The 16,969-nt window shown below is 39.3% G+C and overlaps 1 protein-coding gene across 1 annotated transcript in view; it reads right to left on the bottom strand.

The window, feature by feature from the left end:
• Positions 1-7,529: 7,529 nt before the first annotated feature.
• LOC126418783 (transcription termination factor 2) overlaps positions 7,530-16,969 on the bottom strand; it is a 307,228-nt gene continuing 297,788 nt past the window's right edge. The window contains exons 17-18 of the mRNA XM_050085715.1: positions 12,297-12,454; positions 7,530-7,976 (exon numbers count right to left, since the gene is read on the bottom strand). Coding sequence (XP_049941672.1) covers positions 7,829-7,976; positions 12,297-12,454 — 306 coding nt within the window. The 3' untranslated portion in view covers positions 7,530-7,828. The remainder of the gene's footprint in view (positions 7,977-12,296; positions 12,455-16,969) is intronic.

The following is a 16,969-nucleotide window of genomic DNA, read 5'->3' as shown; positions in this document are numbered from 1 at the left end:
ATAATTTAAGTCTCGTGGTAGGAGGTTTGTCATCCTTTGACGAATAAATCGACAGGCACTCGGTTCCTCTCAAAATATGGGGTACAATACTCATATTTCCGGTACCCTCTCCCTCTTCTACTATCCTGTTTAGCCAAAAAGGAATGTTCAATTTTCTTCTACTCTCTTAACATGCAAAGAATGACATGCAACCTAGTGAACAGAAATTTTCCATATATTTTTAATATTGTACTTTCTTAAGACTTAAAATATCTACAGAAGCAAAGGAAACCTTTTGATATTCCTTAAGGAAACACTGAATATACAGTAAGAACCAAAACAACTATACACAATACTGAACGAGTGAAAACTGTTAGATGACGTAGTTATACTACATCGAGGAAAAAACTTGAATATGAGTGATGGAAAAGAAAAGAATTAACAGTGCGTGAGCTTTAAGTGAGAACCATAAGTGGTGAAGTGTACTGAGACATGCAGCCGCACTTAAAGCGAAGCACACATTAAGCACTATGTGTGAGGGGGATACGATTGATAGTAGGGGCAGAGTATGCAAAATGCAAAGTTGAGTTCAGTGTCCCCTTTAAGTTGCGCAAAGACACTGTGCACTGTGACCGAAACCATTTTAGAATTTAAGCGAATCGGCATCCACTGCGCGCAGCCAACTGGACTAAACAGAAGCAATACAAAATGGAGTACCTATCAGCTGATTACTATAACATAAATCAGTTACACAAACAAAACGAATACAGACATTTATTAACAAGTCACAGACTATACTGTAAAGAGCACTAATTTTAAGTGTATATCATTAGGTTAACCATATGTAGTTTTAAGAAAAGGAGCACATCAGTGCAAGTAAACCATGAGGAAGCATAGAATAAGCTAAACTTGTGAACTTAACATAGGCTGTTGAATGTACATAGTTATAAATAAGTATAAGCATTCAAAGTAGAAGAGAATATACACAAGAAATGACCTATCCGACTATATACAACAGGATTAAGACAAGTTTAAAAGAGACGTAACAACAAGTACACTTCAAAGAACGTGATTAGCATAGAACTTAAGAACTAAGCGACTTACATACAGCATGTAGGCAAGCGATGATGAGAAAGGTAGAATGAAATATACACATAGAAAAGTGCGTGTGACTGAGACGTAAACTATAAAACAACATATTCTACAAGATTCTTGGATCACTGCGACGGGCGTTAAACAATGAGCTGCTGCTGGCCATAAGTACAGCGAACAATGAAATAGCATGTGCCGAAAGGACCCTTTCACAGAATTGCCAGTGAACCGAAAGCAAGAGAGAAAAACATTTTTTAAAACAGGGTGGAAGGACGATTTAGGAAATTAAAAATTTTCCCCTGTTCACACCATACAGCTTAACAAATGTTAGGATAAATAACAGACTAAGACGTTAGCACAACATAGATTTGCAATTATGTAATATAAGTATGTGTGAATGCACGTATGTCATGTATGTGTATGAATTTGCAATGGTCAAAGAAATGAAGCTTTGTAGATATACTTGTAGTGGCATAACGGTACTAAAACTCCATTGACTTTCACCAAGTGACCAAACTATGAACCACAATGTAAATAAGGCTACTATATACTGTCTCCCTAAATAAAGAGACTTATTTCTGACAGGAGGGCATTTGTGATGTTCCTTCTGCATTTCTTGCTTTTATGTTTTCGTTTCTTGAAAAGCAAAGAGAAAAGGTGAATTGGTAGTCCAGCGTAGAGCCTGCCGCCTACTGCAACATATTTTTGATTTTCAAACGTTAAAAAACATGACATGTTTTTCCTGTTCCTCGGTAAGAGGAAGGACTCGCTCTCTGCTAATGAATGAAGGTAGACGCACGTTATTTAAGAGCGTAATCAGAGGTAGCTATTTTAGTTATGTGCATAAGTGAAAACAATGTAGTATTATTGTACTAACTGGAAGATTGTATGAGTCATTATTCCAAGCAGTACTGTAATAAGACGAACTGAAGCCCACCTGTGTACTTCAGAGTATTCATGAAGATCCATTTAACGCAACATGGACACAGTCAAGATTTTGTAGGTGGATATGGCGATCAGATGTAGTGTTATTAATTGGTAAGCACTGATCTACAGCAAGAAAAGGACTATTATGTCCATGCAAAACTGATATGAACTAATAAGAATTCATTTACAGGCATGGCCCAGCTTATTGTGCTTGTCCGAGTGCCGAAAAATTAATCTCATTGATTAACATTTTTATTATATTATAAGTGATAGATGTTCTGTATCTCTCTAAACACCACATAATCAGAGGGATGGGGAAGTTCAATATCAGAGATCATAGACTAGCATCATATTTGTGTAGAGTAACATGGAAAAAGGAGGAGTTGCAACATATGTAAAATGTTGATACAATGTCAAAAATATTGACGTAAATAGCTTTTGTGTTGATCAGAACCCAGACGCAAGTGCTTGTAAGTTGTTGCTGCAGGACAGTTCTCTGATAATTGTAAGAGTTTACAGATCACCTCTAGGAAACTTTTAAGTTATTTATGAGAATTCTAGATGCATTACTGAGCTATCTATCAGATAAGAAGAAACAGTAGTTTGTGGAGATTTCAGTATCGATCTCTTAGAAGATACAGACAGGAAAGGTGAACAAGAACCACTATTTGGGCGTTTCAATCTAATTTCAGCAGTCAGCTTTTCAACATACGTACAGCAAGATAGTAGGACACTGATTGATCATATTTTTATAAACAGTGCTCCAGCTGAAACAATTAATTTACAACCAGTAAGCTAATGGACTATCTGATCATGATGCACATTTAATAGAAATACACAATGGGTACCTTACAATCCTTAGGCAGGCTCATACAATGTGGAGAGGCTTGTGAATGAGAACAAGATAGAATATTTTAAGAATAAGTTAAAAGGAACGGTATGGGATGAGTTATACATAGCAAGAGATGCTAATGCCAAAGTCAATTTATTTCATGGTAAATTTGTGTCAATATTTGGAAGTTACTGTCTAAAAATTACCCAGAAGATCCATGTTAAAAAAATAAGCTGTGGATAAATAACAGAATTAAAATCTCATGTAAGAGGGAGAGGAGAATTCATTTAAATGCCTGAGTAAGTCAGAATTCAACATTACTTGTATATCACAAAATATATAGCAGAATTTTAAGGAAGTCACTAAAATGTCCAGTAGTATGCATTTCCTGACAAAATGTCCAGTAGTATGCAGACAGAAATAAATGATGCACACAGTAAGATTAAAACTATATGGGACATTGTCAAAATGGAGACAGGACAGCCAGTCCGTCTACAAGGCACCACATCAAAGAAATAACAAGGTGGTTGCTGATAATTCACAAGTTGCAAGTACTTTAAACAATCACTTTCTAAATGTAGCGGCAAAAATAAGATACAACATTTCAGTCCATTAAAATTGCTACACCAAGAAGAAATGCAGATGATAAACGGATATTCATTGGACAAATATATTAAATTAGAACTGACATGCGATTACATTTTCACGCAATTTGGGTGCAATAGATCCTGAGAAATCAGTACCCAGAACAACCACCCCTGGCTGTAATAGTGGCCTTGATATGCCTGGGCATTGAGTCAAACAGAGCTTGGATGGCATGTACAGGTACAGCTGCCCATGTAGCTTCAACATGATACCACAGTTCATCAAGAGTATTGACTGGTGTATTGTGATGAGACAGTTGCTCGGCCACCATTGACCAGACATTTTCAATTGGTGAGAGATCTGGAGAATGTGCTAGCCAGGGCAGCAGTCGAACATTGTCTGTATCCAGAAAGGCCCGTACAGGACCTGCAACATGCGATCGTGCATTATCCTGCTGAAATGTAGGATTTCGTAGGGATCGAATGAAGGTTAGAGCCACGGGTCGTAACACATCTGAAATGTAACGTCCACTGTTCAAAGTGCCGTCAATGCGAACAAGAGGTGACCGAGACGTGTACCCAATGGCACTCCATACCATTACGCCAAGTGATACACCAGTATGGCAATGACAAATACACGCTGTGCGTTCACCGCGATGTCGCCAAACACGGATGCGACCATCATGATGCTGTAAACAGAACCTGGATTCATCCGAAAAAATATGTTTTGCCATTCGTGCACCCAGGTTCGTCGTTGAGTACACTATCACAGGCGCTCCTGCCTGTGATGCAGCGTCAAGGGTAATCGCAGCCATGGCCTCCGAGCTGATAGTCCATGCTGCTGCAAACGTCGTCGAACTGTTTGTGCAGGTGTTTGTTTGTCTTGCAAACGTCCCCATCTGTTGACTCAGGGATTCAGACATGGCTGCACGATCCGTTACAGCCATGAGGATAAGATGCCTTTCATCTCGACTGTTACTGATACGAGGCCGTTGGGATCCAGCACGGCGTTCCGAATTACACTCCTGAACCCACCGATTCCATATTCTGCTAACAGTCATTGGATCTCGACCAACGCGAGCAGCAATGTCGCGATACGATAAACCGCAATCGTGATAGGCTACATTCCGACCTTTATCTAGGTTGGTAACGTGAAGGTACGCATTTCTCCTCCTTACACGAGGCATCACAACAACGTTTCACCAAGCAACGACGGTCAACTGCTGTTTGTGTATGAGAAATTGGTTGGAAACTTTCCTCGTGTCAGCACGTTGTAGGTGTCGCCATCGGCGCCAACCTTGTATGAATGCTCTGAAAAGCTAATCATTTGCATATCACAGCATCTTCTTCCTGTCGGTTAAATTTCGTGTCTGTAGCACATCTTTGTGGCGTAGCAACTTTAATGGCCAGTAGTGTATATAAAATATTAAAAATGTCATGCCATAGAACTTCAAGCATCCTTCACTGAAATTAATAAAATTCTAAAAATCGAAAGCTCATGTGGTGATGTTGGGATTTTAAACAAAATTCTGAAAATTTGTTGCAGCTTAATAAATAATGTTCTTAGTGATATATGCAATACATCACAGGCACATGGAATTTGTCTAGACAGGTTAAAATAGGAGGCCATTAAACCTCTTCATTAGAAAAGTGGCAAGACAGACTTGCAAAATTATTGTCCAGTTTCCTTATTGACATCTTTTTCCAAAATATTAAAAAAAAGCAATGTACTTGAGAATAGTCTCTCATGTAAGGAGAAACAATATACTTAGCATGTCACGCTCTGGATTCCACAAGGGTTGCTCAACTGAGAGCCTTAAATAATATACCGAGCGAGGTGGCGCAGTGGTTAGCACACTGGACTTGCATTCGGGAGGACGACGGTTCAATCCCGTCTCCGGCCATCCTGATTTAGGTTTTCCGTGATTTCCCTAAATCGTTTCAGGCAAATGCCGGGATGGTTCCTTTGAAAGGGCACGGCCGATTTCCTTCCCAATCCTTCCGTAACCCGAGCTTGCGCTCCGTCTCTAATGACCTCGTTGTCGACGGGACGTTAAACACTAACCACCACCACCACCACCACCACCTTAAATAATAAAATATCACCTGTTGGTATTCTTTGTGCTCCTTCCGAGGCCTCAGACTGTGCAGATCATGTTACTCTCCTGGAAAAACTTGAGTTTTATGGAACTGATGGCTTTACACAAAACTGGTCTGAATCATACTAACAAACAGAATGCAAAAGCTTGTGCTGAATACTTCAGACAATGTCAGAAGGGTAGAAAATTTTAGTGAGTGGGAGAAATCACAGAGGACGTCACTGATATATAAAAATATGATCTTAGAAATAACAAAAGACAGGGAATGTAGACTCCTTGACCTGTCAGCTTGATGTTTACTCTTTATGTCAGGTATGTCAAACGCTATTAAGAATTGTCACTGCCTAAAATTTTACAGCAGTAACAGACATGATAAACCGTGTACTGTGTTATATGACATACTTCAGATTTGATCTTATTAACTGAAAGCGTGTCACTGCTACAGAGGTGCATAATGTAAGTGCACTTATATTACTGCTATTATATGTACAGTTATCGTTTTGTAGAAATTGATGTACATACAGTTGTTTGTTCCTCTGTATTACATGCCAGTGATTAAGGGTTATAATCTGAAACTTGGTTTTGACAAATAAAACAATTCCAGTGCAGCTCATTGGATATAGATGATGTTCTTTAATAAAAAATATTCTCCCGTTCACAATAGTTCCCTTTAGCAGCTATACACTGGCAGAGTCGTCGTTCCTAGTCTTTGTAGCAGTGCTGAAAGGCTTCAGTTGGTAGGGCCTTTAATTTGTCAGTCGTTCTTTTGAATGTTCTCCAGAGGCCCAATATAACAGCCTTTTTTTACATTTTTCAATTTTGTGGGAAGAAAAAGTCACAAGGACTCTGGTGAGGTGAAGTTGTTCATGGTCATTGACAGTCCTCTCAAGATGATCAACATATATGCTTCTTTGATTGTTCTCCTGCTCAGTGTTTAACAGGTCATCCATCATCCTTCCAGTTAAACATTGATTGATCTCATAAGAGCATGCACACGTTCAACGTTTTCGTCAGTTTTTGAAGTTTAATGTCTCTCAAAGTAAGATTCATCTTCAATATGTTCTCGGCCTTCCAAAAATGATAAGGGATGTTCTCTGTAGGTCTGTTTCAACATGGTTGCACTCTTCGATTCCCCAAGTTGAACATGAAATCTGATGGCATAATGTTGCTCTAAATTCTGCTGTTCCATTTTCGTAACATACAACAAAAACACAACTTCACTGATGGTGCTCTCAAAAATCATGTGATAGCTGTACAGAACTGAAATGGACTGAACATCTGGAAGGGATTAACATCTTGGTCTACACAAGTAGAACAACGCAGCACTGCCAGATCACTCACAGAGTTGCCAGTCTCATTACTTTCCTCAAACTACTCTTACAGCTGTTTGTATTGAACAGACACCAATATTTCAATCAAACGATTGTATATGACATATGATGTGATAATGAGGATTCTATTCTGTTCTATAAAGCCAAGAATGCCATTATCTTGTGTAACGAATTAATTAAAAAGTGGATGAGCAGTGTAGATGATAAACACAAAGCACAGAAAGAGGAATCTTCTTATACTGGCTTACAGACGAAAAGCATCTGACCAAACTACTCGGAGTTTAAATTTCAGTTGTTTCGGATATCTAGAAATCATCATGAGGTGACTGTTAACGAAGGAAAAAATTCCTCATTTCATTCAGATAAATATACAGTCCAAGAAGAGGTAGCATCTACACTGCGAAAAGTTAAGTTTTGAAGTTTTCTTGCAACAAATGGGTAACCACTGTCCAACAATGTACTTTTGGAGCTGTCAAGATCATCAATGTTTTGCTTGCTGTCATCTGGAGCCACAGCAACAGAATGTGATACCTAATGACACCCTAGACCAGCAAGACATGCATACCATTCGTGACTGGAACAAAAGACATTGCACAACATATGTACTTTCTACCAATCAGCAATACTTTTCATTTACGTAGGAAGAGACACGAAGGTTGGTAGTAATCAAATTATAAAAGTAAAAAAAAATCACAGATTTTTTAATATTAAAATTAGACAGCTTTTTTTACAATATATACAATATGTATCATTCAAATTACATAAAATATGTCAATTTGATTGATGAATAAAACAGCAATCAGAGAAAAAGAGATAGTAAATAGAAGTGACAACACAATGAGATTTCTTTTGTATAGAACTTAATACATATCACTCTTCACAGGTGACTGTTCATATTCAAAATCTTAATTCCATAGTGAGATCTTGTTTGTTGTCTATGGTTATGATACAATATCAACAAAAAAGAAAGGAACATTCACCAAGTCAAAAGCCAAACAGCACTCGAAGGTCATCCAGTGACAATTTTTCTTTGCGCCTTTGTTTGGCACCCGTTAACACTTCGGATGCTAGTGCTAATTTATTATCTTGCATTTTCTTTATTCTTGCTTCTATTGTTTCCTCACAAAAGAACCTACAGAAAAAAGAGATATTAGTACACTGAAATCAAGTTACACCATATAAATTAAACCCTGCAAATTTTGCATTTAATTTATACAGCTGGAAAGTATTGCAAATGGAAACTTAAAAGACGCACACATGTTGAATTTAAATTTACAGGACCAGATATTCATAAAGAATCTACTTTACATATGTTCCAAGAAATGTTGGTAGCTGGAAACATACCATAGCAACAGGAAATTGAAATGCAAAGAGGTTTTCATAATTTCCCTGAAATTTATTATCCAGAACTTTTATAAAAAGATTCATTTATTTAGTGAGTTAACAACAAAGTTTCTTATTATTATACACAATGGGGGTTTCCTTATTTCAATGCATGGGCACTACTGTACAATATTGTGGCTGTATTTGACCTAGAGCTATCTTCATATCCACAACCACTTTGCTGCATTATATGTGGCTATGACAACCAACACACACACACACACACACACACACACACACACACACACACACACAATCACCTCAGTCTCTGGCTGCTGACATCAGACTGTGAGCAGCACTGCACAACAGGAGAAGTAACCGTGTGTTGGGGGTAAGGAGCAAGCTGAGGTAGGGAGGGAGGGGAAGGGATAGCAGGGTGGGGGTGGGGGACAGTGAAGTGCTGCTTGTGGGAGCATACGGAGATTGGGGAGTGCAGTTGGGAGGTTAGATGGAGGCCAGAGGACAGCAGAAATGACTGTGGATGTGCTGGCGGATAAAGGGCTGTGTAGTGCCAGAATGGGAACAGGGAAAGGGCTAGGTGGGTAATGACAATGACTAACGAATGTTGAAGACAGAAGGGTTACAGGAACGTAGGATATATTGGAGGGAGAGCTACCACCTGCAAATTCAGAAAAGGTGGATGTGGTAGTGGGAAGGATTGAGGAGGCAGAAGCTGAGAAGCAGTCACTGAAATGGAGAATGTCAGGTTGGGCAGCGTGCTTGGCAGCTGGGCGACTGGATGGTCCAAAGTTTCTTGGTCACAGTTCGTCAGTGGCTATTCATGCAGACAGACAGCTTGTTGGTTGTCATGCAGCATAGTGGTTGGATCTTAACTTGTAGATCACATGATTGGTTTCGCAGATAGCTTTCCCTTTGATGGGATATGTGATGCTTGTGACAGAACTCGAGTAGGTGGTGGTGGTGGTGGTGGTGGTGGTGGTGGTGGTGGTGGTGGGAGGATGTATGGGACAGGTCTTGCATCTAGGACTATTACATGGGTAAGAGCCATGAGAGAAGGGGTTGGGAGCAGGGGTTGTGTAGGAATGGACAAGGACATTGTGTGGGTTTGGTGGGCGATGAAATGCCACTGAGGAAGGGTTGGGAAGGATAGTGGGTAGGAGGGCACAACAAGACGAATGACATGGCCACTATCCTTCCCACCTCTCCCACAGTGGTATTCTGCTGCCCTACACAACATCCTTGTTCATCCCTAAACAACCCCTGCTCCCAGTCCCTTGCTTCATATCCATGTAATAGACCTAGATGCAAGACTTGTTACATGCATCCTATCCTCCCATCACCACATACTCCAGTCATGTGATCTACAAGGTAAGCTACAATCACTTTGCTGCATTCTGTGTGGGCATGTCAACCAACAAGCTCGCTGTCCGCATGACAGAAACAGCTGGACCACCCAGTTGCCCAGCTGCTGAGCACACTGCCCAACCTGACATACAGGGTGTCCAGAAAAGGACCCCCTGATTTAAAAATTAAATATCTCGAAAACAAAGATCGATAGAGGAATGCAGTAAACGGTATGTTTATTGTGAAAGCTGCAAGAAGTTTATACAGCAGTTTGAAATAATAGTTACAAAAGCTGCTAACAGATGGCGCTGTAATCACCATACGTAATGCCTAGTATAAATAGTGATCCGAAGCCCAGAGCGATCAGTTCCACTATTGAAACGTGAAAGGAGGTTAGCGTACTGAAGGAAGAGATTAAAACCATGTACTCCATTGAACAATGCGTTTTTCTGGTGCTAGAGTACCACAGGTTAGAAGAGAGTCCTAAGGCAACAAAGTGAAGTTTCCAAGCACGATTTAATGTTCTAAAAGGACCCGATGCAAAAACCATTCATACGCTCTTCGCAAAATTTCAACGAACAGGCAGCATAACTGATGATCTAGTGGGGCATGTTGGCCGCAAGCAAACCGCAGTTACGCCTGAAAATATCGCCACAGTTTCTGGAATTATTCAGCGAAATCCAATGGTCATCCGTCCGTAGAATTGCATCTGAGACTGGTTTGAAGCGTTCCAGCATGCAGAAAATACTGGGAAAGAGCCTACACATGTTTCCATTCAAAATTCAAATGCACCAGGCCATATCCGTACGAGCTGTGCAACAAAGGGTTGCCTTTGCTAATCAGATGCTCACAATGATTGATAGGGAAGGATTTGATGTTGGCTGCATCTGGTTTACAGATGAAGCACCTTCCACCTGAATGGATACGTGAATAAGCAGAACTGGCGATTTTGGGGTTCCGAAAAGCCATATTGGTGTGAAGCAAAACCCCTGTATTCTCCTAACGTTACTGTGTGGGCTGCAGTATGCAGTAGAGGTATTATTGGCCCTTTTTTCATTCGAGAAACGGTCACTGGTGCACGTTACGTTGCAATTTTGGAACAATTTGTTGCCACACTGCAAGCGTTAAAGGATCAACCAGGTACTGAATGGTTTATGCAAGATGGAGCCCGACCACATCGGACCGAACAAGTGTTTCGCTTTCTTGAGGAGTACTTCGGGAATCGAGTCATTGCTTTGGAATATACCAAATTTACTGGTGCAGGCATGGATTGGCCTCCATATTCCCCAGGTCTGACTCACTGTGACTTTTTTTTGTGGGGCACAGTGAAAGACATGGTCTACCCGAAGCATCCCGCCATGCTGGACGAGCTTGAATCAGCGATCTCTGTGGCATGTGAATCCATTTCGGTTGAGACACTACGAAATGTGATGGCGAATTTCATTCTTCGTTTGCGCCACCTCTGTAGTGCCAATGGTGAACATTTTGAAAACATTGTGATGTGATTGTTTGCAAAGATTGTTTTCATACGATTATTTCACTTATGTATGCTGATATGAGCTGTACAGCGTACAGCGCCCTCTGTTAGCAGCTTTTCTAACTATTATTTCAAACTACTGTATAAACTTCTTACAGCTTTCACAATAAACATACCGTTTACTGCATTCCTCTATCGATCTTTGTTTTCGAGATATTTAATTTTGAAATCAGGGAGCCCTTTTCTGGACACCCTGTACTTCATTTCAGTGTCTGCTACACAGCATGTGCCATCTGGATCCTTGCCACCAACACCAGATTTTCTGAATTACACAGGTGGGAACTCTCCCTGCAATATACCATACAGTCTTGTAACACTCCTGGCCTTAGCCTTCATTAGTCATTGTCCTTGTCCTTACCCACCCAGCCCTTTTCTTGTTCCCATTCCAGTGCTAAACTGTCCTCTGTCCTATCAACACACCCACAGCGTTTCTACTTCTCTCCTTTTCTGCTGCCCCTTCTCCTAACCTACTGACTGCACCCAGCTGCTCTATCCTCCCCCAGTTCCTGTATGCTCCCACAACCACCACTTTACTGTCTACCACCCCCATCCTGCTATCCCTCCCCCTCCATGCCCCATTCCCCCTTACCACCACCACCAAATTGCTTCATCCATTATGCGCTGCTACCAGTTTTGACTCAGCAGCCAGAGACTGTGTGTGTGTTTTGTGTATTTCTGATGAAGGCCTTTTTGGCCAAAAGTTTACTTGAAGACAATCTTTTTGTTGTGTCTATCTGTGACTCAGCATCTCCTTTATATGGCTAGTAGCAAGTATACTTTTCATCAAATTGCAAATTTTTAATTTCTTTTGCTTTCTTATAAAACAAGGGAATAAGTTCTTAGTACACTAGTTTCCCTGCAGGCATTCAACACAGTTAAGTTTTTTGTGTTTTTGCTTCCTGCCAGATATTGATTTCAGGATGCGCGGCTCAGATTGGTTTCTCCACTATTTTCCCATTGAAATTTAGTACTTCATCAATTGTTATTCTCTTTGGATAGAGATAGGTAGGTAGATAGATAGATAGATAGAGAGAGAGAGAGAGAGAGAGAGAGAGAGAGAGAGAGAGAGAGTTGCAGTACTGTAGCTAGTGTCACATGTTATGTACACTTGTTTTCAAATGGTTTGTCCACTGCTGTTCAACATCTTTTCTGTTAGGTACTCTATGATCTGTCTTTATATAGTTACTTATATTCTTTCTGACTTTCACATCAATTTACTTCACTTACTTGTATATGTGAACAGGTTTCTTTTGGCCAACACGATACACCCTGTCACAAGCTTGTGCTTCAAGTTGAGGGTTCCAATGAACGTCGAAGAGAAAGAGGTGGTTTGCACCAACCAGATTTAAGCCAACTCCCCCAGCAGTCAATGACAGAAGCATAACCTGAAAAGAAAATACGTAAAATAAGTAGCGACATTGCTAGTACATCCAATGACAATTGAAAGCCACAGCCCCCACCACAGCTTGTCAACCTTGATGGGCCAAGATGATGACAGCTTATTAAACAGCAGTAACGGAGCCAGCACAAGTTGCAAAATACTGTTTTCCATTGCCATGCAGTTTGCACCCAACAAAGAAATTTCATTTTAAAGAAACATTCTAACATGTATCATGTCACCCATCATTTGTACAACAAACCTAAGGAACAATATCATTAGGCAAACAAAGAAAGCAATGCATCTGTACGTAGTCTAGAAATGAGACTATAGTTATGCAAGACAATAAAAGTTGCAGAAAGACAGACCCTCTCTAAATATACTTCATTTAACTCAGAATGCACAGAAACTTTTTCTCAGTCACTGCATTCCTGTGTGTATTGTTGCAAACCCAAATGGGGGCAAAAATTGTACTTACATGTGAAAGTTATTGCACTGACTTGTACAAATTATTTTGTATATAAACTCAGAAAGATACACTCCCTTTTTATATACTGTAAAAAGTATCAACAGATCATATGATAGGAAGATTTACATATTCAGATTTTATTTCTTTAATTGCTATGTTCAGCTACTTTTGTTATTAGAATGACTACCACATTGGCCAACAGAAATTTGAATGAAAATTTATTCTTCATGTTTTCATTCATTGACATTCAGAAGCATATTATTTTGTCTTTAAAAACAGTTATTAGATAAAAGAAAGTTGTTAAAATTTAGTGTGGAATTTACACAAGCACCATTTGTAGTCATTGTGTGAAGATTTTGTGAATACTAGTAACAGTGTCACAAGCTTTAATGGGAATTGTTGCTAACAATATATTTCATTGAAAGCAACAGTGATACTGACTCATACAGTACTACCTTATCATGAATGTAACTTATGCTTGGAAAAGAGTAACATACACTGCTATACACACAGAAACAAAATTTAAGAAATCTGATCTGAAGGAATGACTCAGCGGCAGGCTTGCAATGGAATGTCACTGTCAGCACAATGACACCACAGCTGTTATGAAAGGTGCCTTGTTCTGCTCATAGTTTGGTTGGAATCCAAACTGCCAATAGCCAAGATTGGCACTCAACATACACAAAAACGATAACTGGGGTATTATTGAAATATCATGTAAAATGACATTAGCTCAGATGTAAATTTGAAATCGAAAGGTTATAAGTTTTCCCAAGAAATGTAACAACAAAAGTAAACACATTTTCTCTGCTTTACTGCTTTTAGATTAAAAATTTGTGTACAGTACAGAAAGAGTCATCCAGAAGAAACAGTTTTACTTATTTTCGAATATTAAATATACTGCACTATTGAACATTAAGTAAGAATCTAGTTGCAACCATATAGTTGATAATTATTTGAATAACATTAATGACAGTTTTTCATGCTAGTGTGTCTTAACATTGTTGACTACATGATAAGGAACCAACTTTGATCAATATTAATTTGTTTATGTTGTAATACGCATTTCTCAGTCATTATGTTATCATTCTTAAGTATCATGCTTAATATATTAAATAAAAGCAATATCTCTGTTAAATTTTAGTTCTTCGTGTAAATGCCTTTTCCAAGCATTACAGATTTGAAGCCATATTTTTTTAATTAATCAATAAATTTTTATGCCTTACAGTTTCACTTATGTCACTGATGTTTAATGACAGCAGCTATTAATTTTTTTTCCTTTACGTAGAATTCAAGCAAACTGGGTTTTCCATGATTTTATAAATTCAAATTACAGTAATGTAAATGGTTTACTAGATCTATACAGAGCAGAAAGAAAACTGGCATTCTGCGGATCAGAGCGTGGAATGTCAGGTCCCTTAATTGGGCAGGTAGGTTAGAAAACTTAAAAAGGGAAATGGATAGGTTAAAGTTAGATATAGTGGGAATTAGTGAAGTTCGGTGGCAGGAGGAACAAGACTTTTGGTCAGGTGAATACAGGGTTATAAATACAAAATCAAACAGGGGTAATTCAGGAGTAGGTTTAATAATGATTAAAAAAAAATAGGAGTGTGGGTAAACTACTACAAACAGCATAGTGAACGCATTATTGTGGCCAAGATAGACATGAAGCCCACACCTACTACAGTAGTACAAGTTTATATGCCAACTAGGTCTGCAGATGATGAAGAAATTGAAGAAATGTATGATGAGATAAAAGAAATTATTCAGGTAGTGAAGGGAGACGAACATTTAATAGTCATGGGTGACTGGAATTCGAGAGTCGGAAAAGGGAGAGAAGGAAACATAGTAGGTGAATATGGATTGGGGGGTAAGAAATGAAAGAGGAAGCTGTCTGGTAGAATTTTGCACAGAGCATAACTTAATCATAGCTAACACTTGGTTCAAGAATCATAAAAGAAGGTTGTACATGTGGAAGAATCCTGGAAATACTAGAAGGTATCAGATAGATTATATAATGGTAAGACAGAGATTTAGGAACCAGATTTTAAATTGTAAGACATTTCCAGGGGCAGATGTGGACTCTGGCCACAATCTATTGGTTATGAGCTGTAGACTAAAACTGAAGAAACTGCAAAAAGGTGGGAATTTAAGGAGATGGGATCTGGACAAACTGATTAAACCAGAGGTTGTACAGAGTTTCAGGGAGAGCATAAGGGAACAATTGTCACAAATGGGGGAAAGAAATACAGTAGAAAAAGAATGGGTAGCTCTGAGGGATGAAGTAGTGAAGGCAGCAGAGGATCAAGTAGGTAAAAAGACGAGGGCTAGTACAAATCCTTGGGTAACAGAAGAAATATTGAATTAAATTGATGAAAGGAGAAAATATGAAAATGCAGTAACTGAAGCAGGCAAAAAGGAATACAATCGTCTCAAAAATGAGATCGACAGGAAGTGCAAAATGGCTAAGCAGGGATGGCTAGAGGACAAATGTAAGGATGTAGAGGCTTCTCTCACTAGGGGTAAGATAGATACTGCCTACAGGAAAATTAAAGAGACCTTTGGAGAAAAGAGAACCACTTGCATGAATATCAAGAGCTCAGATGGAAACCCAATTCTAAGCAAAGAAGGGAAAGCAGAAAGGTGCCCAAGGAGTATATAGAGTGTCTATACAAGGGCGACGTACATGAGGACAATATTCTGGAAATGGAAGAGAATGTAGATGAAGATGAAATGGGAGATATGATACTGCGTGAAGAGTTTGACAGAGCACTAAAAGACCTGAGTCGAAACAAGGCCCTGGGAGTAGACAACATTCCATTAGAACTACTGACAGCCTTGGGAGAGCCAGTCCTGACAAAACTCTACCATCTGGTGAGCAAGATGTATGAGACAGGCGAAATTCCTTCAGACTTAAAGAAGAATATAATAATTCCAATCCCAAAGAAAACATGTGTTGACAGATGTGAAAATTACTGAACTATCAGTTTAATAAGTCACAACTGCAAAATACTAACATGAATTCTTTACAGACGAATGGAAAAGCTGGTAGAAGCTGACCTCGGGGAAGATCAGTTTGGATGCCGTAGAAATGTTGGAACACGTGAGGCAATACTGACGCTACGACTTATCTTAGAAGAAAGATTGAGGAAAGGAAAACCTACGTATCTAGCATTTGTAGACTTTGAGAAAGCTTTTGACAATGTTGACTGGAATACTCTCTTTCAAATTCTGAAGGTGGGAGGGGTAAAATACAGGGAGCAAAAGGCTATTTACAATTTGTACAGAAACCAGATGGCAGTTATAAGAGTCGAGGGACATGAAAAGGAAGCAGCGGTTGAGAAGGGAGTGAGACAGGGCTGTAGCCTCTCCCCGACGCTAATCAATCTGTATATTGAGCAAGCAGTAAAGGAAACAAAAGAAAAGTTCGGAGTAGGTATTACATCGATGGAGAAGAAATAAAAACTTTGAGGTTCGCCGATGACATTGTAATTCTGTCAGAGACAGCAAAGGACTTGGAAGAGCAGTTGAGTGGAATACACAGTGTCTTGAAAGAAGGATATAAGATGAACATCAACAAAAGCAAAACGAGGATAATGGAATGTAGTCGAATTAAGTCGGGTGATGCTGAAGGAATTAGATTAGGAAATGAGACACTTAATGTAGTAAAGGAGTGTTGCTATTTGGGGAGCAAAATAACTGATGACGGTCGAAGTAGAGAGGATATAAAATGTAGACTGGCAATGGCAAGAAAAGCGTTTCTGAAGAAGAGAAATTTGTTAACATCGAGTATTGATTTAAGTGTCAGTAAGTAGTTTCTGAAAGTATTTGTATGGAGTGTAGCCATGTATGGAAGTGAAACATGGACGATAAATAGTTTGGACAAGAAGAGAATAGAAGCTTTTGAAATGTGGTGCTACAGAAGAATGCTGAAGATTAGATGGCTAGATCACATAACTAATGAGGAGGTATTGAATAGAATTGGGGAGAAGAGGAGTTTGTGGCACAACTTGACAAGAAGAAGGGATCGGTTGGTAGGAGATGTTCTGAGGC

The sequence above is a fragment of the Schistocerca serialis genome, chromosome 9, assembly GCF_023864345.2.
Source record: "Schistocerca serialis cubense isolate TAMUIC-IGC-003099 chromosome 9, iqSchSeri2.2, whole genome shotgun sequence".
Taxonomy (NCBI): domain Eukaryota; kingdom Metazoa; phylum Arthropoda; class Insecta; order Orthoptera; family Acrididae; genus Schistocerca; species Schistocerca serialis.
Note: the sequence above shows the minus strand (reverse complement) of the source record. Positions and strands in the feature narration are given on the sequence as shown.